Consider the following 27,237-nt stretch of genomic DNA (forward strand, 5'->3'; position numbering starts at 1 on the left):
TTTTTTTCTGATCTGTAAAGTGAGGATAGTATCATCGGCTTTATATACGTATTACAAATTTATTTAAAACACCAGCATAGGGGTACCTGGGTGGCTCAGCCCATTAAACATCTGACTCTTAATTTCAGCTCAGGTCATGATCTCAGGGTTGTAGGACTGAGTTCTGCGTCAGGCTCCAAGGTCAGTGGGAAGTCTGCTTCGGATTCTCTCCCTCTCCCATGATCCCTTTCCCCTCACTGCATACACACGGTCTCTCTAAAATAAAAAATAAAAAAATCTTCAAAACAAAACACAAACACCTGCATAATGCGTAGCCTGTATTAGGGCCACAGTAAATGTTAGCTACCTTCCTGTAGAAATTAGTGAAGTCATAAAGTTACCGCCCTCATTGCTTATTACATGAGAAGAAATAATCATTGCTAATGTATGGTGGTCTCAAGGCAGCTGAGTCTAATAACATCACACCAAGGAAGGGATTTATTGTTCCATAGGTATGTATCAATAAGTATCGATACAAGTTGTCTCCAGGGAAGAGAACTGAGGAATGCCTGAAGGGCAGGGATAAGAAAGAAACTTCACACTGTATAACCTTTTGTGCTTTTAAAATTCTGAATCTTACAAATTATTTACTTATTTACTTACTATTAAAAATACAATTAAAGAAACAAAAGTCCTTGCCCTCCCCATTCCATATGGGGAAAGTAAAACATATGTATGAGTGAAAACTCAGGAAAGTGTGGGGGTACACTCACCCAAGATGGGCACCTCTGGTGTCTTTAACTCAAAGATATCCATATTGAACCTCTAGCAATTATAGTGCAAGTTTTCCCACCGTGGTGCTACTGGTGCCCATGGAGATTTCTGTTCTTGGGCTTCAACTCCAATAGCACAAGTCTCTGTATCTTCCTGACTCTCCAACTCTGGGGGCAGCCATTTGTGACCTCAGTTCTCTGCTGTCTCTCAAAAGACTTGAGCCTTCCGTTTCCTCAACTTACTTTTTGTCTGGACAGACTGAGGACTTCCAAAGGCAACACATGCTGACCCAGAAACACAATCCAGAGCATTTATTTTTGTTCTAAGATTTAGTTATTTATTTGAGCATGAGTGGGGGGTGGGCAGAAGGAGACAATCTTCAAGTAGACTTCCCTCTGAGCGTGGAGGCTGACTTGGGGTTCAATCCCACAACCCTGAGATTATGACCTGAGCCAAAATCAAGAGTCAGATGCTTAACTGAGTGAGCCCCCCAGGTGCCCCAACAGCATTTATTTTTAATTTTGATAACACTTATCTTTTTTTCCTTTACAGTTACTGATTTTCGTGTCTCACCTAAGAAACCTTTGCCTAGCTCAAGGTCGTGAAATCTTTCTCCCATATTTCATTTCAGTTTTAGATGTTATGTTAGATCCGTGACAGAGCATAGAATAGGGGATTGAGATTGAAAGCAAAGGAGCAAGAGAGAATTTTCTGGGGTCATTTCAGTGTTGGAGTGGGGATGACATAAGAGGAGGTATTTGTCAGAACTCATAAAGTGGTATGTTTAAATGTGCATCTTATTATATGTAAATTATACCTGAACACAATTTTTAAAAAGAAGAGAAAATATGACCAGTACAAAAAACATAGGCCACAAGACAGGAGCTTTCCAGCTACCAAACTACCACAGACTCCTGACTTACTCAGAGGGAGAGAGACAGACAATAATCAGCCAAGGTAAGGCCGAAGTCTGTGAGATCCACAACCACACAGTATGTACTTTTTGGGAAAGCCTCCCAAGCAGGCATTAATATTTTCAGCTTCAGAGGAGACAGGAGGAACACAGGGCTTCCTGTTTCCTCCACTTCCATCTTTATCTCCTCTGGAATTTATCTTGGTCCCAACAGTAAGATAGGTATCTGTCTTAATATTTTCCAAGTTATGAGCCAGTTTTTCCTACATCATTTATGGAATCCATCTTTCCTTCATTGACTTGAAATATATCTTTTACTATGTTTTCTATTTGTAGGTACTTGGTTCCATATCTAGACTCACCCACTCAAAACACAAAGATGTGTATTTCATTGTTTTGCTACTAATGTGAATAGGATTTTTTTCCATTGCATTTTTAAGTTATTGCTACAGTTTGGGAAAAGTTTTAAAATACATTTATCAATCTATGCACAATTATGCATTTTTGTAATAAAGTATTAAAAGAATTCCCTTTTTAATACAATATTTCAGAGGGGCGCCTAGGTGGCTCAGTGGGTTAAGCCGCTGCCTTCGGCTCAGGTCATGATCTCGAGGTCCTGAGATTGAGTCCCGCATCAGGCTCTCTGCTCAGCGGGGAGCCTGCTTCCCTCTCTCTCTCTCTCTGCCTGCCTCTCCATCTACTTGTGATTTCTCTCTGTCAAATAAATAAATAAAATCTTTAAAAAAAAATACAATATTTCAGAATAACTCATTTTTTAAGCTTTATTTTACTTAAATTCAGTTAATTATGCATATCATTAGTTTCAGAAGATTAACTCATTTAAAATACTTGCCATAGAGTTTTAGCCTGATGCTTAACAGCATAATCCACGACTACTGCCAAGTGGCTAATTGGACTTGATATGATACAACTCATTGTGATTTTTGCCAGCATGCAATAGCCCACAATTCAAGTATTTGGAGTTTACATTCTGTGAACTTGTGTATGTTCCAAGAATATAATTTTTTCAGTGCAATTTCATAGTAAAGTGATAGTCAACAGCCTACAGATGAAGGATAAAGAATTTCCAGATAAAAAACCAGGCAGGACATCAACACTGACAGAGTATTATTAGCCCAATTGAAAAAGTTTTACAAGATCTACAGAGCTTCTAATTTTAAGGGAGTAAGAAATCTGCCTTCTTGTCTGGAAAATCATCCAAAACAACCTAGGGCATAAGAAACAGAAAAACAAACTCCATTTAAGAAAAATTAAGAGGAACCGGTAGGATTTTTGTAACCCGTTGTTATAAGAAAGACAGGCAATAACAAGTGATGGCAAAGAAGTGAAAAATCGATTTTGCCAATTACTCACACATTGCTGAGGGGGATGTAAAGTGGTGGGACCCCTTTGGGAAACAGTTCAGGAATTCTTCAAAATGGTAAGCAGAGTTGCCGTGTACACCACACTCACAGTTTCACTCACTGGTATACACCAAAGAATTGAAATCATATGTCCACACAAAAACTTATACCCAAATGTTCATAGCAGCATTATTCATAATAGCCCAAAGAAGAAACAACCCAATGTCCATCAAATGATGAATGACTGTAATGTGGTATATCCATACAATGAAATACTATTCAGCCATAAAAAGGAATGAAGTACTGATACACGCTACAACATAAATAGATTTTTGGAAACATCAGGCTAACTGAAAGAAAACAGACACAAAAAGCCATTCATTGTATGATTTATTTAAAAAAGATTTTATTTACTTATTTGGGAGAGAGAGTGAACGAGAGAGAAAGGGAGAGGGAGAAGCAGACTTCCTGCTGAGCAAGGAGCCTGCTACAGGACTCCATCCCAGTGACTCCCAGATCATGACCTGAGCCCAAGACAGACACATAACTACTGAGCCACCCAGGTGCCCCTGTATGATTCTATTTATATGGAATGTCCAGAAAAAACAGGCAAATTTAGAGACAAAGTAGATTAGTGGTTGTACAGATTGGTAAGGGGCAAGTAGGAAGTGATGGCTAATAGGTATGGAATTGATTTGGGGAGAGATAAAAAAATTTTTTTTAAGATTTTATTTATTTATTTATTTGACACAGAGAGAAATCACAAGTAGGCAGAAAGGCAGGCAGAAAGAGAGGAGGAAGCAGGCTCCCCACCGAGCAGAGAGCCTGATGTGGGGCTTGATCTCAGGACCCTGGGATCATGACTTGAGCCGAAGACAGAGGCTTAACCCACTGAGCCACCCCAAGATAAAATATTCTTGAATTATATAGTGGTGATAGTTTTTTTCTTTTTTTTAAAAAAAAAAAGGATTTTATTTATTTGAGATAGCAAGCATGAGCAGAGGGAGGGGCTGAGGGAGAGAGAGAAGCAGGCTCCCAGCTGTGCAGGGAGCCCCATATGGGGCTTGATCCCAGGATCCTGGGATCATGACCTGAGCCAAAGGCTAACAATTAATTGACTGAGCTACACAGGCATCCCTATAGTGGTAATAGTTGCACATCTTTGTGACAATACTAAAACCACTAAATTGTACACTTCAAAGAAATGAATTTTTGCAGTATTATTCACGATAGCCAAGGAATGAAAACAATGTAGTGTCCATTAAGAGATGAATGGATAAAGAAAACACACACAAATATCCTTCAGCCTTAGAAAAGGAAATTGCCCTTTGCAACATGGATGAAACAGGGCATTATGCTTAGTGAAACAAGCCAGGAAAAGACAAATACTATGTGGCATCACTTATATGTGAAATCTAAAAAAGAAAGGAAAAAGTCGAACTCATGGGAACAGTAGAAAAGTAGTTGCCAGGGTTTGGGGGTGGTGAGAAATAGGAAGAGGTTGGTAAAGGGGTACAAATTCAGTACAAATGATTAAGTCCTAAGGACCCAGTGTGTAACATGATGAGAGGAGTTGATAACACTGTATTTTATAATTGAAATTTGCTAGGAGTAGAATTTATTTTATTTTTTTAAAGATTTTATTTATTTATTTGACAGAGAGAAATCACAAGTAGATAGAGAGGCAGGCAGAGAGAGAGAGAGAGGGAAGCAGGCTCCCTGCCGAGCAGAGAGCCAGATGCGGGACTCGATCCCAGGACCCTGAGATCATGACCTGAGCCGAAGGCAGCGGCTTAACCCACTGAGCCAACCAGGCGCCCCTAGGAGTAGAATTTAAAATGTTCCCCTCAAAAAAGGTAAATATGTAAAGTGATGGATGTATGAATTAACTGAACTGGAGAGGGGGATCATTTCACAATATATATACCAAATCATCACTCTGTATGCTTAAAAAATTAAGAAACACATGAAACCCCAAGCAATATTGTATGAAGACACATACTGTTTAGGAACTTGCATTGACAGGACAGGCAAAAAAACAAACAAACAAACACAACTGCCTTCTTCCAAAGGGTCTGATAAAACCTATAAAGATTTGGGAAGTGTAGATGTCAGGTACTCTGGAAGTGAGGAGGCAACCAAGGGGGCTACAAAGATAGTACTTGAAAATGTACACAAAGAGCCGTTCAAGGGGCACCTGGGTGGCTCAGTTGGTTAAGCATCTGCCTTCAGCTCAGGTCGTGATCTCAGGGTCCTGGGATCATGCCCCACATCCAGCTTCCTGCTCAGTGGGGAGCCTGCTTTTCCCTCTGCCCCTTCCCCTCCCCCTGCTTGTGTTCTCTCTCTCTCTCTCTCAAATAAATAAAATCTTAGAAAGGAAGGAAAGGAGGGAGGGAGAAAGAGAGAAGAGAAGGGAAGAGGAGTAGTTCAAGCCCACAGTACCACTCCTAGCTTGCCTGGCGTTTATCTATCCATAACCCCCCAGAGAAAACTGAAGTATGAACTGTTACCAAGTGGAATCTGAAAGGCTTTTAACTAGGGTCACTTGGCCCTGGAAGAAGGTGGAAATGAGATGTCAGGCTAAAAACAGATTAAGTGGAAGTCTAAGGTGGGGGTGTGAGTGGACTTCAACTCCCATCCCACAAGGCTGCTTTCTTCCACCTAGCCTGCAATAGCCAGGTGTATAAACCCTGGAAGATTAGCTCCCTCTCTAGAAACCAATAGATCCTTCCTGAGAAATTACACTGCTTCAAGGATGACTGACAGACACTGACATGTGGGAGTCCCCAAGGCAAAAACTAAGTGAACACCCAATCATCCTTCTGTGAAGCCCACAAATTGACCTGCCGCTCCCATGTACTCAAGCTTCTAACCCAGAGACCCTGGACTTGCAGGTGGAAACATTCATCAACAGACTTTGGATTGCCTCCCTTAGGAAAAGAAGGTAGGTACTGTGTGGGGGGTTAACGAAAGGACATAGTGATCAGGACAGGTTGTAGCTGGAGCAGTCCATGTGCTCACAATGAGGGGGAGACAATTTCCCAGCTTCCTCTGCGGTGAGGTGTCATGTGACTGATTTCTGGCCAATGCAAAAGAACAGAAGAGATTTCTAAGCCACTTGTTCCCAGTTTCCGGGTTAGAGCATTCTTAGCACCACAGTCAGCATTTCACAGTGCCCTTAGGCACAATTAGGTAAGAAATACCTAACTGCCCCATTTGCTAAAAAGGTCCAGACAATAGTAGTTGGTGCTATGCCCAATAGCGATAGCTGTGTTTCCCTAAAATGTAAAATATCCTGGGAAATCCCTATGAGTTCTCTACAGTGACCTGGGACATCTTGGCACCCAGTGGAGACCCATGGTTCCTTTCGATTGATTTCTTTAAAAATGTTATTCATTTGAGGGACAGCATGCAAGCAAGAAAGCAGCCGGGGGAGAGGGAGAAGCAGACTTCCCACTGAGTAGGGAGTCTGATATGGGGCTCATCCCAGGACCCTGAGATCATTACCTGAGCTAAAGGCAGATGCCTAACCAACCACAGGAGCCCCAGAACCCATGGTTCTAAGCTGCTTCCAGGTTAGTGTTTAAATATGTATGTATAAATGTATAATGCTCCCGTTCTTGATTTCTTTGCCTCTGGGGCCTCCCAATGGCATAGCTACAAAATGTTGGAAGGCAACAAAATGCAGGAAGCCTTCCTGGGAAATGAACTGTTACTCAGTTAAACCACTTGGATCTCTTGGCTCCCTGGCTAGCACTGCTTACTCCGACCCTGTATTGTCCATTATGGCAGCCACATAAATCTACTGAGAACCATGGTAATGAACACTGCCACATTCTGAGACTGAAAAAACCGAAGCAGAGTCAATGTCTTCCCATTAAACACAACTTTATTGTTTTCGTAGAACTACAATTCACTTTAACTGTTGCATCGCATAGGATGTTGTACTGTAATGCTTAGACAGGAACGTGCATTAGTTCTAGGATTACAGATAAACACTTCACCAATCTAGGCAGTATCGACAGATTGATTCGGTTCAGATGATTTTCTTCTATGCACTGGAATAACATCACGATGTGTTTACTTGGATATTTTATGTGGCTAGCACAAGTTCAAGTATACCAAGGCAGACAGCACAAGTTACAGTGATACTTATGCAAATCAGAATCATCAACTGAGATACGCACTATTTTAATTTTAATCATTTTCTAGATTAAAAAAATACGGGAAAACATTTAAATTTTATTTTATTTTATTTTATTTATTTATTTTTTTAAAGATTTTATTTATTTATTTGACAGAGAGAAATCACAAGTAGATGGAGAGGCAGGCAGAGAGAGAGAGAGAGGGAAGCAGGCTCCCTGCCGAGCAGAGAGCCCGATGCGGGACTCGATCCCAGGACTCTGAGATCATGACCTGAGCCGAAGGCAGCGGCTTAACCCACTGAGCCACCCAGGCGCCCCAACATTTAAATTTTAAATGAAGGCATAATACTGAGGCAGAATTCAGTGTACTGCAGAAGCGAGTACTGCAACTAGTAAAGAGAAAAGGGGAAGAGGGTCTAGTGCACATTTAACGAGGAATAGCGATTGCAATTTACTGCAGGCACAGTGAAATGAAAAAGCTGCTTGTTGTATACAAAAGTGTTAAATAGAGTAGACAATATTTAAGACAACAGCTAGTATTTGTCATTTCTAGCAACAATCTAGTGAGTTCAATAAGTATTCTAACAGAAAAAAAAAAAATCCATGAAATTAGTCACATGAAATGAGCAATTCCCATCAAAAAAATTTAAACACTTTTTAACAGGATTTTTAGCTTGTAAAGTTGGCCAGCTATACAATACTTGAATTCTTGAACACACACACACACACACACAAACACAAAATCTTCACTGGAAAGATGGTAAAAAGGAATGATTATTTCAGTTATGATAATTTAGTTAGAAAATTATAAGACTTAAAAAGACATTTACAAAAGTTGAGATCTTCAATTAACCCTCTAAACAATACTGATCATAGGATACAAGAAGTTTCTAATACTATCAAAGATTGTTTCATAATTTTAAGAGTTGCAAGTATTTACTTTTAGCTTTAGATGAGTCATGTGATGTAAGACAGTGAATTGTTGAAAATTTTGGTACATTTTGTCTCAAAGAACATCCAAATTTATGAAGAAATGTCAATTCATTGCCTAGAAACTCAAACTTGTGACAGGTTTTATTTTTGACATTTTTTTTCACCTGTCAAAGAATTTCAGCTAGACATAGAAAAATTAGTTTCTATCGTAAGAATGAGACTTCCAGCTATGTTAAATCAAAAGATCAAAAGTACTGGAATTTTAAAGCAAGAGAATGTTGTTTCCCTCATTGCTTTGTTCCACTGTCTGATAACTACTGAAAATATTTATGTTGTTTTCCAAAGCAAACTCTAATGGGTCATGAATACAGATGTTAAAATTCTTCAATATATATGTGCAAGTGCTATAAAATAATCATTGCCAGGTTATGGAATCAGTAATGTTTTTAATGATCTGTGTTTTTATTAATGTTCCTTGGTTGAGTCATAAGAGAATTTTTACAAAGACTTCCTGTACTAGGCATTCCAATTCAAGGTTTTCTTAAAATGAAAGGAATGCTTGCCATATAATCAAGGACAAAAAGTGTCAGTATGATAATTCTCCTTAACATAACACTGTGCACGAATAAGCTGAATTTGAAGTTCCTTATGACAGGAAAAATTTTACCTACTTAGGGGAAAAATTTAGTTAAAATAATTTAGTTAAAACCAAATTAACTAATAATAAACTAAATTAAACATTAAGAAACATTTAGGGGCGCCTGGGTGGCTCAGTGGGTTAAGCCGCTACCTTCGGCTCGGGTCATGATCTCAGGGTCCTGGGATCGAGGCCCGCATCGGGCTCTCTGCTCGGCGGGGAGCCTGCTTCCCTCTCTCTCTCTCTGCCTGCCTCTCCATCTACTTGTGATTTCTCTCTGTCAAATAAATAAATAAAATCTTAAAAAAAAAAAAAACATTAAGAAACATTTCATAATACAAATTTAAAAATGACAACTGTACACATTTTTCTAACATTGGGTCAATATGCAAATTTTAAATGTAATTGATAGTGCTTTATGCAAGTTAGCTGCAAAAAAAAAAAAAGACAAATGTAAAGACTGGTTTGTTGATATGAATAAGTTCAGTTTTGTTTCCATTTTATGTAATGCCTTATGCCAAATTTGATGATGATAATACTGAGTTGAATTTACCTGAACAAATACAGTTTTCAAATGTAATTTGAAATGCTTTTGGTTCAAAGTCAAATCAATTCTTCCAATAAAAAGATGAACAGTTTTGTCAATGTGGATGCAAATATCAGTTATTCTTCTGATACTTGATGCAGTTATCAAAAATTTTAAGTATATTTAGAACAAGATATGTTTGCAAGAACTATGTGAATCCACTTTTCAATGCTAAGTTTTACAAATCTAAAAATGGATCAAGTAATTCAGATGAAAATTTAGTGTATGAATTAAAATGTGCTGCAATGTTTATAAACTATACACTGGGTTTTGAAGACAATGCAGAAAGAAATATAAAATATCTCATCAGTAAGTTTTACACCAGTTAAAATATGTTGAAATAATATTATGCCTCTATTGGGTAAAATGAAATATATTGTTAACTTCATCTGCTTTGCTTTTTAAAAGTAGCTACCAGAAAATCTGAAATTACGTATGTGGCTCACATTATGCTCCTCTTGGACAGTGCTGTAGTAATTAAAACACCTTCCAGTCAGCTTTTAGAACCCTCTTCTTAAATGTGAACAAAGATTCCTAGAAATCTGAGGAAATTTGAGAAAAGCCTCCATTGTGAAAGAGAGAAAACAGGTTAAAAACAACCCAGAGGAAAGACAGATAATGCAGGCAGCAGAATAACATGGAAAGACACTGTATTAGTATCTTCGGAGGGAAAAAAAAGTTTACCAGTGAAAAAACAGATTATCCAAAAAAACAAAACAAAACAAAAACAAAAACAAAACAATCTAAATGCACTTAGAATTATAAATGTGACAACAGCAACAAAACATTCAAAACATTTAGTAGCAGAGTTGGAGGGTAAAGCTGAAAAATTTTTCCAGAAAGCAAGATAAAGATCAAAGATGTGGAGGAAGTGATATCATGGAAGATGGTAGAGTAGGAAGCACCAAAAATCCAACTTGCCACCTAGACAACTGTACCAGAAGAAAGTATCTAGTGATTACTCTGGAATACATGATGTCTATTTGAAAACTTACAGCTCTCAGGGAAAACCCTGACTAGTAAACTGAAATGATGAGAGGTGGAAGTAGCCTTCGGGACATTAGGAGTCACCCAGACTCTTCTGGCCAGCCCAAGAGATGAAATCCACACCCATAGTTTGTCTTGCTGGAACCAGAGTAGGCAATAAAAATCTTTGCCTCTAAATACTGGAGTTCTGGGTTCTGCGTTGTGGGTGGCTGTTTCTGATCACGAAGGAAGAGCCTTCACAGAATCCAGCCACCACTCTTCCAACCTCCACTGGGTAATAGAGCTTCCAAGGTCCTTGTGGACAGCACCTGGTTTTTCTAGACATTGAAAAGAAAATCACATATGGAAAACTTAGAAAACCACAGTCTCTACCCAGGGAAATACAGCCAGAAAAATTTAAGCATGCACCACAGACTGATCCCCAGCATAGAGACATCCTAAAACAATCACCTAAAACTCTGAAAAGAGGGAAAGCCTAATTTCCAGAGCTACTTAACTAGAAGATTCAAATGTTGAGTTTTCAACAACAAAAGATTCACAAGAAGTATGAAGAAAGAGAAAAGTAAGGCCCATTTGAAGGAATAAAACAAATCAACAGAAAATGTAGCTTGGGAAGCCCAGAGGCCAGGCTTCCCAAACAGAACCTTTAAACCAACGGTCTTAAAGATGCAAGAGCAGAAAAAAAATTTTTTTTAATTAAAAAAAAAAAAAAAGATGCAAGAGCAAAAGGAAGGTTCTGATGAGGCTGGCAGATGAAGTGAGAAAATGAAGACAATTCTTCAAAGCGGGGGGTGGGAGGAGAGACTAGGCATCCATGAATTACTACTTTAGAGGGGAATGCTCTCCTTGGTTCCATTTTACAAAAAGGCTATAAACATCTTGAATACCAATGGCAAAAACCCCAGAAGAGCTACTGATAGATTTGGCAAAGCTTGTAGATTTTCAGAACCCCTCTGTAAGGAGAGGCCCTTGAGGACTCCAACTGGAAGAATCTTGACCTTGGAACCTGTAAGAGTCCAGCAAAGATCTAACCGATGCTCTGAGGGTAGAAAATAGTAATTTTCAACTTCCTAAACACCAGATTGACTCAGGAGAGACACCTCACAAGCGCCCTGGTTTGGGGAAAAACTTCCTTAGGTCAGACCTTTATAGACGTCCATAGTTCCATATAAAGGAGAGATCCTATGAAATATGCTGTATTTTACAGACAACTTGACAGTACATTTTCAGAATCTTAAAATGCATCTCCATTTTCATCAAGCAGTTGCACCTCAGAGAAACAATTCTGAGGAAAACACAAAATAAGAAACAACAAAAATAGAAGACTATCAGGTAATACACACACACAGGAAGAACATGCAGTGGTTCCTCACTGGCTTGGTAATAAAACACAAACTTCTCAAAAGGGTTGGGAAGAAAGGTCTTTATGACGCCGGGCCTCAACTGTGGCAACATGGGGTGCAACGGCCTCCTACCCCCAAGTGTCAGAGTCACTCTCCTGTGGGCTCCCACCCGCTAGGCTTACATTTCATTTTTAGTGCTGCACACAGCCCGCTAGAGCTGTTAGTTGCAATCCTACTCTGACCTGCACCGTACCCACCCCTCCAAAACTCATCAGTCTTACCCACCCCACTGGATTTCTACAGGGCGGAGAACATTTGCTATTCATCTCATCTCTTAAAGTGCATCGCATATACTAAGCATTAATGAATGTTTGTAGCATTTCCAGAAATGAACAGATGCATTATATTATTGTGCTTCACAGATATCATGTGTGGTTTGTTTTTGTTTTTTAACACCAATTGAAGGTTTGCGGCAACCTTGAACTAGAATTGAGCAATTCTACTGGCACCATTTTCCCAACAGCATTTGCTCACTTTATGTGTCACATTTTGGGAATTCTCACAGTATTTCAAACTTTGCAATTATTACTACCATCTCTGCTTTTAGATATGACTACTATATTGTTTTGGGGCATCACGAACCACACCCACATAAGACAGTGAACTTGACTGATAAGAGTAAACTTGACTGCATGTTCTGACTGCTCCATGGACCCACCATCCCTGGGTCTTTCTCCCTCTCCTTGGACCTCCTGACTTCCCGAAGACACAACAGTACCAAAATGAGGCCAATTAATAACACTACAATGGCCTCTAAGGGTTCAAACGAAAGGAAGAGTCACACATTTCTCACTTTAAATTAAAAAAAACAAAACAAAACAAAACAGAAATAGTTAAGCTTCATAAGGAAGGCATATCGAAAGTTGACCAGCCAAAAGCTAGGCCTCTTCCATCAGTTAGCCAAGCTGTGAACACAAAGGGAAGGTTTCTGAAGGAGATTAAAAGAGCAACTCCAATGAACACATGAATGATCAAAAAGCAAAACACTCTTCTCGGTGATAGGAAGAAAGTCTGAGTGATCTGGAGAGAAGATCAAACCAATCCCAACATTCTCTCAAGCCAAAGCCTAATCCTGAGCAAGGCCCTAACTTTCCTGAATTCTATAAAGGCTGACAGAGATAAAGAAGCTGCAGCAAGTTATCCAGAAGATCTAGCTCATTAATGAAGGTGGCTACAACCAAACAAGAGATTCTCAGTGCAGACCAAACAGCCTTATAAGAAAACGCCATCTAGGACTTTCCTAACCACAGAGAAGTCAGTGCCTAACTCTCTTGTTTGGAACTAAAGCAGCTGGTGACTTTAAGTTGCAACCAATGCTTATTTGCCATTCTGAAAATCCTAGGGCCCTCAAGAATTATGCTAAATCTTCTCTGCCTGTGCGCTATACAGGGAACAAGACCCAGATGGCAACACAACTATTTACAACATGGTTTGTACCGAATTTTATAAGCCCACTATTGAGACCTACTGCTCCAAAAAAAAATCCCTTTCAAAATATTCCTGCTTGGGGTGCCTGCGTGGCTCAGTGGGTTAAGCCTCTGCCTTCAGCTCAGGTCATGATTCCAAGGTCCTGGGATCATGGCCTGCATCAGGCTCTCTGCTCAGCAAAGAGCCTGCTTCCCCACCCCCACCCCGCTCTCTGCCTGCCTCTCTGCCTACTTGTGATCTCTGTCTGTAAATAAAAAAATAAAATCTTTAAAAAATTTCTTTTTTCGGGGTGCCTGGGTGGCTCAGTGGGTTAAGCCGCTGCCTTCGGCTCACGTCATGATCTCAGGGTCCTGGGATCGAGTCCCGCATTGGGCTCTCTGCTCAGCAGGGAGCCTGCTTCCCCCTCTCTCTCTCTGCCTGCCTCTCCGCCTACTTGTGGTCTCTCTCTGTCAAATAAATAAATAAAATGTTTAAAAAAAATTTTTCCTTTTTTCAAAATATTACTGCTCATAGTAATGGACCTGGTCACCCATGATGGAAGATGCACATGGTTGTGGTTTTTGTCACTGCGGACACATTATCCTCTCTGCAGTGCCTGCATCAAGGACTGATTTCAACTTCCAGGTCTTACAAGAAATACATTTCCTAAGGCTAGGACACCCATAGACAGTGATTCCTCTGTTGGATCTCAGGAAAGTGAACCAAAAACCTTCGGGAAGAGTCTCTGTTCTAGATGACACCGACATCTTTGAAGAACTGAAAACAGGGACTCTGCTATTTTACATCACTAACGTAGTCAAAATGGTGGAAATGACCCAGATGTTCGTTGATGGATGAATGAACAAAATGTGGTATATACATATGACGGAATGTTGTTCAGTCTTGAAAAGAATGAAAATTCTGACACCTGCTACAACATGAACCTTAAAAACATTTTTTTTTTTTGAACCTTAAAAACATTTTGCTAAATGAAAGAAGCCAGACACAGAAGGACAAATATTCAATAATCCCATTTATAGGAGGGACCTAAAATATTCAAAATTCAGAGAGACACAAAGCAGAATAGTGGCCCCCAGGGGCTGGGGGCAGGACAGAATGAGGGATTACTGTTTCATGAGCTTCAGTTTGGGATGACAGACAACTTCTGGAGATGGACAGGGGTGATGATTGCACAACAACACGAATATACTTAATGCCACTGAGTCATACTCCCAAAAAGGGTTAAACTGGTCCATTTTAGGTTATCTGTATTTCGCCATGTTAAAAACCAATTCAAAAGTAAGTAAATAAAAAAAAGAATCACTGACAGGCGAAGCTTTATCCTGTCCTGTAACCTGACAGTAGTTTCTTCAGTGGAAACTCATTAAGAAGAAACACTGTGAAAAACAAGGTCTTCATTTTAAAGTAGACAGAATATGTTAAAGGGCTGATTTTAATACCTGTCAATGTACCTAAACAGCATTAAGTTAAATACTGGTTTTAATAGTATTAATAAATACTGCTAATTTTGTTAATAAGAACAATTTGATAAGAGATCAAAAGAAGTTTAAAAATCTCTTGATTATCTGATAGGACATAAAAAATAAATTTAAGTACTTAGGATGATGGCCCGCATCGACTATCCTTTAGGCAATTATAGATAAGTAGTTATTAAAAACAAGCTTTTTATAAATATCATGCAGTAGAGTTTGAGGCAGCTCTCCACGGCTAGTATTTCTCCATACTGGAGAAAGGACTTTCACGTAGAATATAAAATATGACAGCTCAATAGACCTAACTCTTTAAATGGAAAAAACCTTGAATAAACATTTTGCTGAAGAAGATAAATGAATAGCTATTGAGTACATGAAAAGATTCTCAACATCATTAGCCATCAGGGAAATGTAAATTAAAACCACAAAGAGATAGCATTTCAACCCTTAGGACAGCTATAATGAAAAAGGCAGACAATACCACAAGAGTCAGTGAGGATGTACAGAAACCTGACTGACTCAGGGCTTTAGTTTCCTTTTCATTTAGAAATTACTATTCAGACCTTGCCAATGAAATTCTTAAGAAATAATCCACTAGTCCCTGCATACTCTATTCCTCTGAGGTCTAATTTCACAAACAAAATTGAAAAGTTACTCTGTATGACTTTTTACGTTCTCTTCCTGCATTTCACGATCAGTGGAGTTTGTTCAGATTTTAAGATCTATCTTCTCTGACTGTAGGGGTCATTCAGCGCTGCTCAGAACGAAAAATCATGTACTCACCTACAAAACAATTTGGCAATATCCTAGGAAGTTAAACAAAACCCTGTGAGCCAGCCACTCAGGCATCTACCTAAGAACAATGAAAATATGTCTACAGAAAGATTTACACATCAATGTTCAAAGCAGCATTATTATGAACAGCCAAAAACTGTAAACAACCCAAAAGTCCTTAAACTGGTGAATGGACGAAATATGGTATATCCATAAAATAGGGTCTCATTTAACCATAAAAATAAAGACCCGATGTGCTACAACATGAACTTAGAAAATACATTAATGAAAAACACAAGACCACATATGATCCTATTTGTATAAAATGTCCAGAAAAGGCAACTCGACAGGGACAGAGTGATTGCCTGAGGCTAAGTGTGGGAATGGGGGTTAACTGTAAACGGGGCTGAGGGATCTTACTGAGTTTATAAAATGTTCTAAAAATGGACTGTGGTGATGATTGTACAATTCAGTGAGTCTGCCAAAACTCACCGATTGTACACTTGAAATGACCTTTGTATGTAATTTCCACCCCTAAAAACTTGCTTAAAAAAAAAAAAAAGAAAAGAAAAAAAAAAAGAACCTCTATGTTCCAGATACCCAGCTGGTACTGGTATAAAACCTCCTCTTATGAATGTTGGAGGCTGTAACTACTGAACATCCTGGACGAAGCCTTGTCTCAAGAACTTTACATATTTCTCTATAAATTGTATCTTTAAAAAAAAATCAGGGTTTATATATGTTTGGAAAAAAACTTAAGCCCAGGTGAATGATCCTCCTAAGCCATTTTCTTTTCATGGCTAGAATGTCTCTGGTAGGTCCATTTAGTGACAATTATGCAGACCAACATAGCATACAGCAGTATCTGAACTACAGGCCTTTGGGGGGGGCAGGGAGTGGGGGTATAAGGAAGAAACCAAAAGCATTATCCAGAGGTAGTATCGCAAACCTATACCCATTAAATCGCAGCAAATATTGCTGAGTCTCCATCAGCATTCAGGATCTCTTCACTTCCACAAGCCAAGTTTTCTGTTTTCGTTCTCCTTTATTAGGGAGCAACCTCAGATTTCAACTTTATGCACTTCTTGGTACCATCGCTGAATCAGAAGGGCGCCTCCAGAACCCTAGGACTTGAGACCTACACCCGACTCAGGGTTTTAGTTCCTCTTTCAGTCAGAAATGGTTATTCACACTCCACCAATGAGATTCGTCACAAGAAATAATCCACTAATAACTGCTCTCTCTTCAAGTCTAATTTCACAACAAAGCACTTAACTGAGAAGTTGTTTTGTGGGACTTCTACATTCTTCCGCTGTATTTTACTATCGGGGGAGTCTCTTTAGACTTTAGGATACATATTCTCTAGATGGCAGGGGACCATAGTATCAAATTTCTATAGTCAGGGCAAGTCAAGTCCTATAAATCAGAGAACTTGGCTGGTAGAAGAGTAGATTCCCTGTGTAAAGGCAGCAGCTGCTACCCCAAACCAGCGGAGTACTCCACTGAAGTATGGGTCAGGGTTAACAGCCCTTATAATTTTTCAAGGCAAGCCTTTAATTTTTTGGTATGAAATCTCCTAATTTTTAAATTTTAAATGGTGACAACAAGTTCCATCTATCCAACCACCTACACACACACACACACATCTTACCATACAGATCAACCAAAACATCAAACGGCTCAATCTTAGCTTGTGACCTTTGCCATATACCATGTTTGCACTCTGATTATAGGGGGGCTGTACTTAGGATAAACAGACTTTTAAAAAAATAGAATTTTCTTTCACAAAAGATAATCCATCCAGAATAGCTCTGTTTTCAACACCCGTTTCCTTCCCCACCGCCCCCTCCCCAGCCCCCAACCCATTTTCCTAGGACCGGTACTCTCATGGCTGAGATGGCTCCAATGTTTGCCCTCTAGATTCCTAATCCCCTCAGTCAAAGCCCAGAGGGAAAAACAGGTTGGGGTACTTTGTCCAATAAAAACATTCCCTGAAGACACACCGTGTGAGCTCTGCCGACTCGTTCCTGTTGATATTCTAGGGATTCCAGCATCTGGCATTTGAAGAGTATACCACATTCTCAGTTCAGAATCTTAAATAAGTGCTTTTCTACTACAGAAACTTGCGAAGCTTATTCCCACAGCTTCAGAGAGGACTGGAGGTAAACTTAGAAATTGTGAGACCCACCCCCTTCCTGCCACCAGTGAAGAAAACCCAAATTTAGAAAGGTCAAATGATGGGTCCAAGGTTATGCAGTGAGCTGGTTGGCAAACTGGGACAGAACCCAGAACCTAGGTTATGACTCGAGACCAGTTCTTGCTAGAAGAGGGAAATCTCTTGAAGAAAAAAAAGGTTCATCAGTGGGTCTCGTGCACTCCTCTTGCTTTTTAAATCTGCATTTGATCTTTCGGAATCATTGCGCATCTCACCCTTTCTTCACTTTTCATCCGTTTACCAACTCTACTTTACTAACTTTACCAACCCTACTTACGATCTACCAAAGAAGAGTGGTGAATGGCAAAAAGTGTTTTTCCCAGCTGCCAACCCATTCAAGTTGTAGCTACTGATCAATGTGGTGGTCGTTTCCACCCTGGGTTTTTAATAAGGGACAATTTGATGAGACTCCACCCCCCCCCCAACCACCTTACTGTATTTCAAGAATTACTCTCCAGAATGAAATCCCCGATGTCTGATGAGGCCTGAGTTACTCTTAAATGTCTTTTCACATTCGTTACATTCATATTCTCTCCTTCCAGTGTGGATTTTTAGGTGTTCCACAAGGATTGAGCTCCGGCTGAAGGTCGCTCCACAGTAATTACATTCATAGGGCTTCTCTCCAGTATGAATCCGATGATGCTCGTTGAGAGATGAACTCTGACTGAAAGATTTCCCACATTCCTTACATTTATACGGCTTTACGCCAGTATGAATTCTCTGATGGCGACTGAGGAGCGAATGGGTAGGGAAGGCTTTCTCACACTGGTTACACTTGTAGGGCTTTTCTCCTGAATGAAGTCGCTGATGATAAATGACGGACGTAAAATGGCTGAAAGTCATCCCGCAGTCATTACACAAATAGGGTTTTTCTCCAGTGTGGATCCTCTGATGTCGCGTAAGGCAAGAATTCTGTCTAAAGGCTTTTCCACATTCACCGCATTTATAGGGCTTCTCTCCAGTATGAATCCTCTGATGTTTGGAAAGGGACGAGCTGTGACTGAAGGATTTTCCACAGTTGTTACACGTGTAGGGTTTCTCTCCAGTATGAATTCGCTGATGCTGAATAAGAGAGGAACTGTCACTGAAGGGTCTCCCGCATTCTTTACATTTATAGGGTTTTTCTCCGGTATGAACTCTCTGATGTTTGATGAGGTGGGCACTCAGGGTGAAAGCTTTTCCACAATCATCACATTTGTAGGGTTTCTCTCCGCTGTGGGTTCTGTGGTGTGGTGTGAGGGATGAACTGTCACTGAAAGCTTTTCCACATTCATTGCACATGTAGGGTTTCTCCCCTGTGTGAATCCTCCTATGTTTGGTCAGTGAGGCACTATAGCCGAAGGCTTTTCCACATTTGCTACATTTATGGGTCTTCTCTCCTACCTCTGCTCCCTCATCTTTATCTAAGGTTGCATCTTGATTTAAATTTCTCCAACATTTTTCACACAAAGGGGAGTTTTTTCTCTTAAGGGATGAGTTCCGCGTAAACGTTACCCCACAATTACTGCACTTCTGGGTCTTCGCGCCAAAATGCATTTTCTGATGTTTCTGATGTTCGCTTAGGGATGAAGAGTGACCTAAGACTTTCCTGCCTTCGTTACATTTCCGTGGCTTCTCTCCAGCGTGTTCTTTGCGGTTCAGAATAAGGTCTGAATGAAAACTGAAGGGTTTCTTGCATTCATTGTACCTCCGAGACTTCTTCCTTAAGTAGACTCTCAGATGTTTAATTATTTCTGAGGTATGCTTGAAATTACTTCCAAAGGGGCTCTTTTCTGGGTCAAACTCCTCACCCTTACTGCCTCTCCCATGAGTTTTCTTTTGTGTGCCTGCCATTTGAGAATATTCCTTACTGCTACGTTTCCGGGACTCTCCCATCAGGCCATAATTACCACCCATTAGGCATCTTTCTATTATTTTATCTAAAGTTGATTCTTCTAGAACATCTTGATTTTGAAAGGATTCCTTCAATTCACCTCTAGGTTCATACTCTAAAAGAAATAACAAATAGAACGTCTCCCGTTTGCAATAAAGGAAGCTGTCCTTTTTGGGACTGAGATAGGGAAAGAGGTAGGAGTGTCTATAAACATTATGAATATGACCTTGGACGGTTTTCAGAATCTTAGGACACAGAGAAGGAAAAAATAATATAGAGAAACCAGGTAAATATAGGGGTTAAGAAAAATATTGGGGAAAATGAAGTTTGTGCTTTATAGTTAGAATAAAGATGCATGTTCTCACCCTCATTTCAAATTTCTGTAATAGGCTCAAACTCATTCTCTTTAGAGCCAATCTATTTTCTTTCTAAATAATGACGACAGCACAAACATTTATTGAATGCTTAGTAAAGGCCAGCCCCCTGTATCAAGCACTCTACTTGTATTTCCCTTAATCTTCACAAAAATTTTATAAAGTAGGTGCTGACATTAGCCCTGTTTTGTGGATGTGACAACTACACACACAGAGGAAGAGTAAGAGCAAGTAGCGTGCCTCAAGTCACATGTGTTGTAAGCAACAGAGCCAGATTTTTCATATATTCTGACACCAAAGCCCATACTTTTGATCCCTAACCCAATGCTTCTCAAAGCAGCCGAACAGCACTGAATTTACAGAAAAATGGTAATCCCATCACAGACATGCAGCACTGCCAATGCCAAACTTTCAAAGGTTACAACAGTCAACCTTAGGGATACACTCTAAGTGGGCATCCACCCACTGTCCCTCCCACACTACGGTATTTCAGTCCTATTCTTTCAGTCTTTGTCTTCAAGTGCAGTCCCGTGGCACCTTCCTGAACAGAAATACCCAGGGCCTCAGGTTCAAGTCCCACAATCCCCACAGATTTCTCCAATATCATACTCTAATTACACTCTCTTCAGAACTTTGAACATCATTCAACTTGGCTCTTAATCATGAGGTCACACCATCACTTTCAAAAAAACCTGTTTTTTAAAGAGTTAACTATAAAGCACAAAATTCTATTCCCCAGAAGTTAACTATTATTAAAAATTCTGTGCATTTTTTATAAGATCTATTTTAAAAAGAGAGACAGCAGAGGGGAGGAGTAGAAGGAGAGGGTAAAAGAAACTCAAGCAGACTTAACACTGAATAAGAGGTTTGATGCGGGGCTCGATCTCACATCCCAGAGATCATGACCTGAATTGAAACAAAGAGTTGGAAGTTTAATCAACTAAGCTACTCAGGTGTCTCAGTACTATTGCTTTAAATGTATATTTCATCACTGATCAATGACTTGGAACTTTTTTTCAAATTTGCAGCAATTTAAAATTTAGTGTTGTCAGTTATTTTTAATTTTGTCAGCTATTTGCTCAAGTTCTTCCCCCATTTTTTTTTTAACAGACTCAGCATTCCTTACTGATTTGCTTAAGTATTTTATTAAATTATAGTTATCGACTCTGCTTTGTCTATGTGTTTTCTTCTATCTGTTGTAAGTTAACTTTTTAAACAAGTTGTACATCTACATAATGCTTCTGGGGGAAGGGGGGCACATTTATACCATTTATATTAAAAAATAATATCCTTTATTTGGGTACATATACTGAAAACAACCAATAGTCTGACTTTGGTTAAGATGAAATAGAGCTAAGTAAAATTATTGGTTTTCTCTTAAAAAATAATGTACTGATATATAAGCAATAACTTATTTTTTAACTATAAACTTAGACTATTTATTGTTAAATTTTAAGGTAAGAGAAGGATGAAGAAAAAATGTAATCCCCCAGAGATAACCACAATTAACAGGAATGTTCTCCAGACATTAAAAAAAAAACTATCTAGGGGCGCCTGGGTGGCTCAGTGGGTTAAGCCGCTGCCTTCGGCTCAGGTCATGATCTCAGGGTCCTGGGATCGAGTCCCGCATCGGGCTCTCTGCTCAGCAGGGAGCCTGCTTCCCTCTCTCTCTCTGCCTGCCTCTCCGACTACTTGTGATTTCTCTCTGTCAAATAATAAATAAAATCTTAAAAAAAAAAAAAAAACTATATTTACATACTTTTAAAAAATTAAATTATATTTATATATTTAGATATATACATGCATATAAATATTTTTTTCTTTTAACAAAAATGAGATTATACTCTCCAGGCTGTCCACTGGATGAATTCCTCCTTCTCCTTCAAGACTCAACTTAAACGTTAAGTAAGCCATTGTTCCTGTGTTCCCCATTCATCCCATCACTAATACTGTGTGGTTTGATATCCATATTAAGGCGCACCCAGAAATGCACTGCTCAGATCTCCAACTCTGCGGAGTTACTCAGCCCCCATGGCTGCTGATTCGACACCAAAGCCACTTTCCCATAGCTGCTCCCAATCAATGGCAAGTACAGCAGGGACACAGGCAGGCCCAGAGAGACACAGGACTCCAGAAAGGTGACTCCGGCTGGTGAACTCTTCTTTGGCCTTGCCAAAACTTTATTAAATGGCCCATGAGGTGCCTGGGTGGCTCAGTTGGTTAAGCCTCTGCCTTCGGCTCAGGTCATGATCCCAGGGTCCTGGGATCGAGCCCCATGTCAGGCTCCCTGCTCAGTGGGGAGTCTGCTTCTCCCTCTCCCTCTGCCCTCATGCTCTCCCACTCTCAAATTAATCTTTAAAAAACAAAACACGGCACATCAACCTAAGACACTTCCTACCCAGTCTTCCCACCCTCCCTCTCTCATTCACAGGTGTTACACTCACCTTATGCTCTCACCGGTCTCCCCGTTTTCCTTCACTGCAATTCTCCCCAGTAAGTCCCTGGCATAGCCAATCACGTCTTGGCATCTACTTCTCAGAGGACCTAAATGAATGGTCTCTCCAATAAAATGAATACCCCAGGAAGGCAAGTGGTCTATTCTAATCACCGTCTATTTTAACATCTAACCTACCCAATACATTTCAAAGGCTCTTCACAAATGACTTGGCTAAGCAACTCTTTTAATTTCTTTGCTTTTCATCGACTCACCTGGTCTGGAGCCTTTTGAGATTTCTTTTTCCAGCAGCCATGGCAGTTCAACCCACTTAAACTGGGAAATCAAATCTAATTTGGAAACTGGAAAGCCTGCTCATAGAGAAAAGAATAAAAAATGACTGTTTCTGCACAGGGCAAAGATGTTCCAACATTTATACACAGCCTCAGGTTCTCCAGGAAAGAGAAGATGCTGTCAAGTACAGACATATTTCCTGGAAAATCAGGAGGAACTGGGGAAGGTATGTCTTGATGATAGCATAGTGATACTCAACATTTCCAGTTCAATGTTTTTTTAGAGAAAACATTGCAGTAAAGTACATTTTCAGAAATCATTTTTAGGATTAGTCGTATCCACCCTGCATACCCAGCCAATACAGTTAATAGCACTTATCTTTCAGTGATAGCAGACAAAAAGATATACAGCTTATATATTACATCATAAACAGATATCTTTACCCACAAACTCTAGGCTCCTAAAGTTCTCCAGCAGCACTTCCTTATAGAGTTCCTTCTGAAAAGGCTCCAGCCTCCTCCACTCTCCTCTGGAAAAGCTCACAACCACATCCTTGATCGTCATGGATTCCTTATGAACACACAAAATACAGTCTTTTTGCATTGGATTAACACTCACAGGTTCTAGGGGTTAGGAATTGGGCACATTTTGGGCAGCCATTATCAATCTACTATAGCAGTATCGATTACTTCTGTGAGTAAGAATTTTTTTTTTCAGGGTGCCTGGGTGGCTTAGTTAGTTAAGCGTCTGCCTTTGGTTCAGGTCATGATCCCAGTGCTGGATCCGGGTTCCCTGCTCAGTGAGGAGCATTCTTCTCTCTCCCCTCTGCTCATGCATGTGTGTGCTCATATGTACTCTCTCTCAAATAAATAAAATCTTAACAAAAATAATTATTTTCTAAGTGATTTGTAACCATTGCAAATTATTCTAATTGATTTGTAACTAGCCACTTTTCTCAATTATTATGAGTTTCAATACCTGTTAGAGGTTTTCCAAATAGACCATGTTATCTGCAAATAACACACATTTGTCTTTTTCATACCAATATTTACCTCATTCCCTTCTTATCTTACTCCTTTGGTTAGAATATAAAAAACTACTAACAACAGCATGATTAGACATTCTTATCTTTTTACAGGCATTGTGAGAGCTGCTTTTTATTTTCCAATACCGTTCAGCTGGAGACTTTTTAAATTTTTTTTTATTTTTATTTTTTTTAAAAGATTTTATTTATTTATTTGACAGAGAGAAATTACAAGTACACTGAGAGGCAGGCAGAGAGAGAGAGAGAAGGAAGCAGGCTCCCTGCTGAGCAGAGCCTGATGCGGGACTCGATCCCAGGACCCTGAGATCATGACCTAAGCTGAAGGCAGCGGCTTAACCCACTGAGCCACCCAGGCGCCCCTGGAGACTTTTTTTAATTGGATTAAGGAAATATAATTCTATTTCCACTTGACCAATTTTATCAAGAATAACTAGAATTTTAGTCAACTTTTTTTTGTTGCTTTTCTTAGAGTCAGACTTGTGACAAATCCTTGTAACTCAAATAAAACAGCACTCAATGAGTTTGAACAGGGTGCCTGGGTGGCTCAGTGGGTTAAGCCTTTGCCTTCGGCTCAGGTCATGATCTCAGGGTCCTGGGATCGAGCCCCGCATTGGGCTCTCTGCTCAGCAGGGAGCCTGCTTCCCCCTCTCTCTCTGCCTGCCTCTCTGCCTACTTGTGATCTCTGTCTGTCAAATAAATAAATAAAATCTTAAAAAAAAAAAAAGAATGAGTTTGAAGAATGTGAAGGAAACTGTTTTCTTGATTCTAATATCTTTATACCACTCTGTAGGAGCTCAGTAAGTATTCACTTAAGAATGAAAACCAGTGGGGCGCCTGGGTGGCTCAGTGGGTTGAGCCGCTGCCTTTGGCTTGGGTCATGATCTCGGGGTCCCAGGATCGAGTCCCACATCGGGCTCTCTGCTCGGCAGGGAGCCTGCTTCCTCCTCTCTCTCTCTCTGCCTCTCTGCCTACTTGTGATCTCTGTCAAGTAAATAAATAATATCTTTAAAAAAAAAAAAAGAAAAGAAAACCAGTGAAAGGAAGCTTACCCGGGACTCAGTACTTGGAAGAACAGAAACCATTTTATTTTCTTCAGGATTCTCCTCTTGGGAAATAACAGACTCTTGAGAGATCGGATCTAGGAAGGGGGGAAAGGACACTCTAGTCTTTCAAACACATTGCTCAGACTAGAAATTCTTACACATACTTCTCTGCAGAAAAAGGTCAGAAGAAAGTTTCTCCCATTCCTATTAAAACAGAGATAAAAGCCACATACACGCTCTTTTCTAAAATCCCAGCTTTTCCCCCTATTCCATAAAACAGCCTTCGATCGCTAAGCTCACAATAATCGGGTTTCATTCAATCCACACGCCTACAGCTTAAATGTGTTTTATTTGCATAATAGTTATTTGAAAAATAGTCGTAGGCTGTATTAAGGTAAAGCAGCATATTCATTTTATGTGTTAATTTGGTTTTCTTCATACTCCTAGCACAATGCCTTGCAGAGGCAATGCCCTGCTTCTTGAATGAAAGCACCAAACTGGTCTCAGGAACACACTCCTCTCCCGGGGTTGCCAGCAGACGCCTAAAGATGGAAATCAGGAACCTGAACATATCAACTAAATACATTACATACCCTGAGATGTCAAGAGCTCTTCTTCTGATAAGGGTTAAGCATTTTTTAAATCACGCTTTACTTTCTTATGAAAAGAATTTTAGCTTATTGATTAGATAATCGAAAGGAATTAAGAATCAGAATTACATAGAAGGGACTCTTAAGGGAACTGTTCTAACAGAATGCTACAGCAATAAATTCACAAGCTTCTTTATTGCTAAGGGCTTCCGCTGAGAGGCTCTAATTTTGGAGAAGCACCGTGTTGCCATGACAGATAAGTCAGAGGTCAGGCAACCCCAAGGATGAACATACCAATTAGCTGCGTGACCACAGTTGAACTCTACGGAGGTAAATGCCATTTCCCTATCCAGGAACTCTTGGTAGAATGCAAACTGTCCCACATATGTACTGAGAGCTTTACGGTAGTTCATCTGATACACATACTGGGGACATGGGCAGCATATTAAAGGGATTTTATAAAACCTGGACCCCATGCCCTCACAGGGCTTATCCACCCCAAAGTCTACCAATATTTTATGATGCTATGTTACGATTCAGTTTATAGTTTATACATTGGTATGTGTATAATAATGGAATTTTAATGTTGGTCAGCGGCTCCTGCCCGGATGTTGCCCAGCACACATGGCTGTTTAAATTTAAGATTCAATTCCTTATTTGCCCTGGTCACATTTCAGATGCTTAATGCGAAGCCCGAACAGTGCACAATGCATTTCCATTGCTGCAGACGGCAGGCGCCCCAATCTAGAAACATGCTCCGCACACTCGGGAGGCAGGAGTTGAGACCTGCCCTGGACAGTGTGCCTCTGACTCCAAACGTGTGCAAGTCATCTCCTTCGCTCCCATGTTCTAAGATTCCCTTTTACTTAAGGCTGAAAGGAAAGAAATTAGTATTATACCTTATCACATATAAGCCCTCATAAAAGACTAAGCAGATGGGAATCCCTTTCCACAGATTTAAAAAAAAAAAAAAAATGAAGGTTCCAAGAGGTTATGTAGCTTGCCCAAAATTACAGAGTAAAAGACAGGACTGATTCAGAGCCAGTCCCCACTCCCAAACTGAGACTCAGCAATCAACTGCTTTCTTTGGGGGAGTTCACTTTCACACCTCGAGGAGGTCGCACCCGCTTCCTCCCACCATCTATAAATCTCACCTTCCTTTTCTTCAAGCGTTTGGGTCAAATCCTCTATCAGGGTCACCACTTCCTCACTACTCTCAGGATGTTGGGACTTTACCCAAATCCTGATCTCCCCAGGCAAAACTGTCAGGAATTGCTCAAACACCAAAAGCTCTAAAATCTGTTCTTTCGTGTGGATGTCTGGTCTCAGCCACTGAATGCAGAGATCCCAGAGCTGATTTAGGGCTTTTCTGGGTCCAGCCACTTCTGAGTAACAAAACCACCTGAATCTCTGTCTGAAAGTCTCTGGGTCTTTACTGTCTCCTCTCAGGATAGCTTCTTGATCCCCCGGACTATCCATTCTTAGGACCTTGCTTGGTTCACTTGAGGCCAGGGTCTGAGGGTCTGGGGAGATGGCTGTCATCTTATTCAAGGATACTACAGCTTGCACTGTGGGTCAGCAGCAGGAATCCAATTTCCTTTAGACTCTAGTTGAATGGTCAGTACAGTCCACCAACAGGCACTATAGACAGCGAAATATCAAGGGTTCCAAGCATTCAGCTTAGTCTTGCAGAAACTGTCAAAAAACAGAAGACAGTGAGTAAAACAAATTATTACTCCTATAAAACATTGCTCCTGGTTTGGTTCAGATGTATGCAGACACACACAGAAGGCCTAGAACAGCCCTGCCCAGCTGCTCCATCAAAGGTCTAGGTGAGAAGCAGAGGAGTTATTGAATGCTAATTAAAGATACCCTCTGGGGTTCCTGGGAGGCTCAGTGGGTTAAAGCCTCTGCCTTTAGCTCAGGTCGTGATCTCTGGGCCCTGGGATTGAGCCCAGCATGGGGGGGGGGGGG

At 40.2% G+C, this 27,237-nt stretch overlaps 1 protein-coding gene across 1 annotated transcript in view; it reads right to left on the minus strand.

The window, feature by feature from the left end:
- Positions 1 to 7,431: 7,431 nt before the first annotated feature.
- Positions 7,432 to 27,237, minus strand: part of ZNF483 (zinc finger protein 483) — a 21,542-nt gene continuing 1,736 nt past the window's right edge. The window contains exons 2-6 of the mRNA XM_059411078.1: positions 26,418 to 26,958; positions 24,680 to 24,768; positions 23,029 to 23,155; positions 22,567 to 22,662; positions 7,432 to 19,598 (exon numbers count right to left, since the gene is read on the minus strand). Of these exons, the coding sequence (XP_059267061.1) occupies positions 18,058 to 19,598; positions 22,567 to 22,662; positions 23,029 to 23,155; positions 24,680 to 24,768; positions 26,418 to 26,805 (2,241 nt within the window). The 5' untranslated portion in view covers positions 26,806 to 26,958 and the 3' untranslated portion in view covers positions 7,432 to 18,057. The remainder of the gene's footprint in view (positions 19,599 to 22,566; positions 22,663 to 23,028; positions 23,156 to 24,679; positions 24,769 to 26,417; positions 26,959 to 27,237) is intronic.

Source organism: Mustela nigripes, chromosome 9, assembly GCF_022355385.1.
Source record: "Mustela nigripes isolate SB6536 chromosome 9, MUSNIG.SB6536, whole genome shotgun sequence".
Taxonomy (NCBI): domain Eukaryota; kingdom Metazoa; phylum Chordata; class Mammalia; order Carnivora; family Mustelidae; genus Mustela; species Mustela nigripes.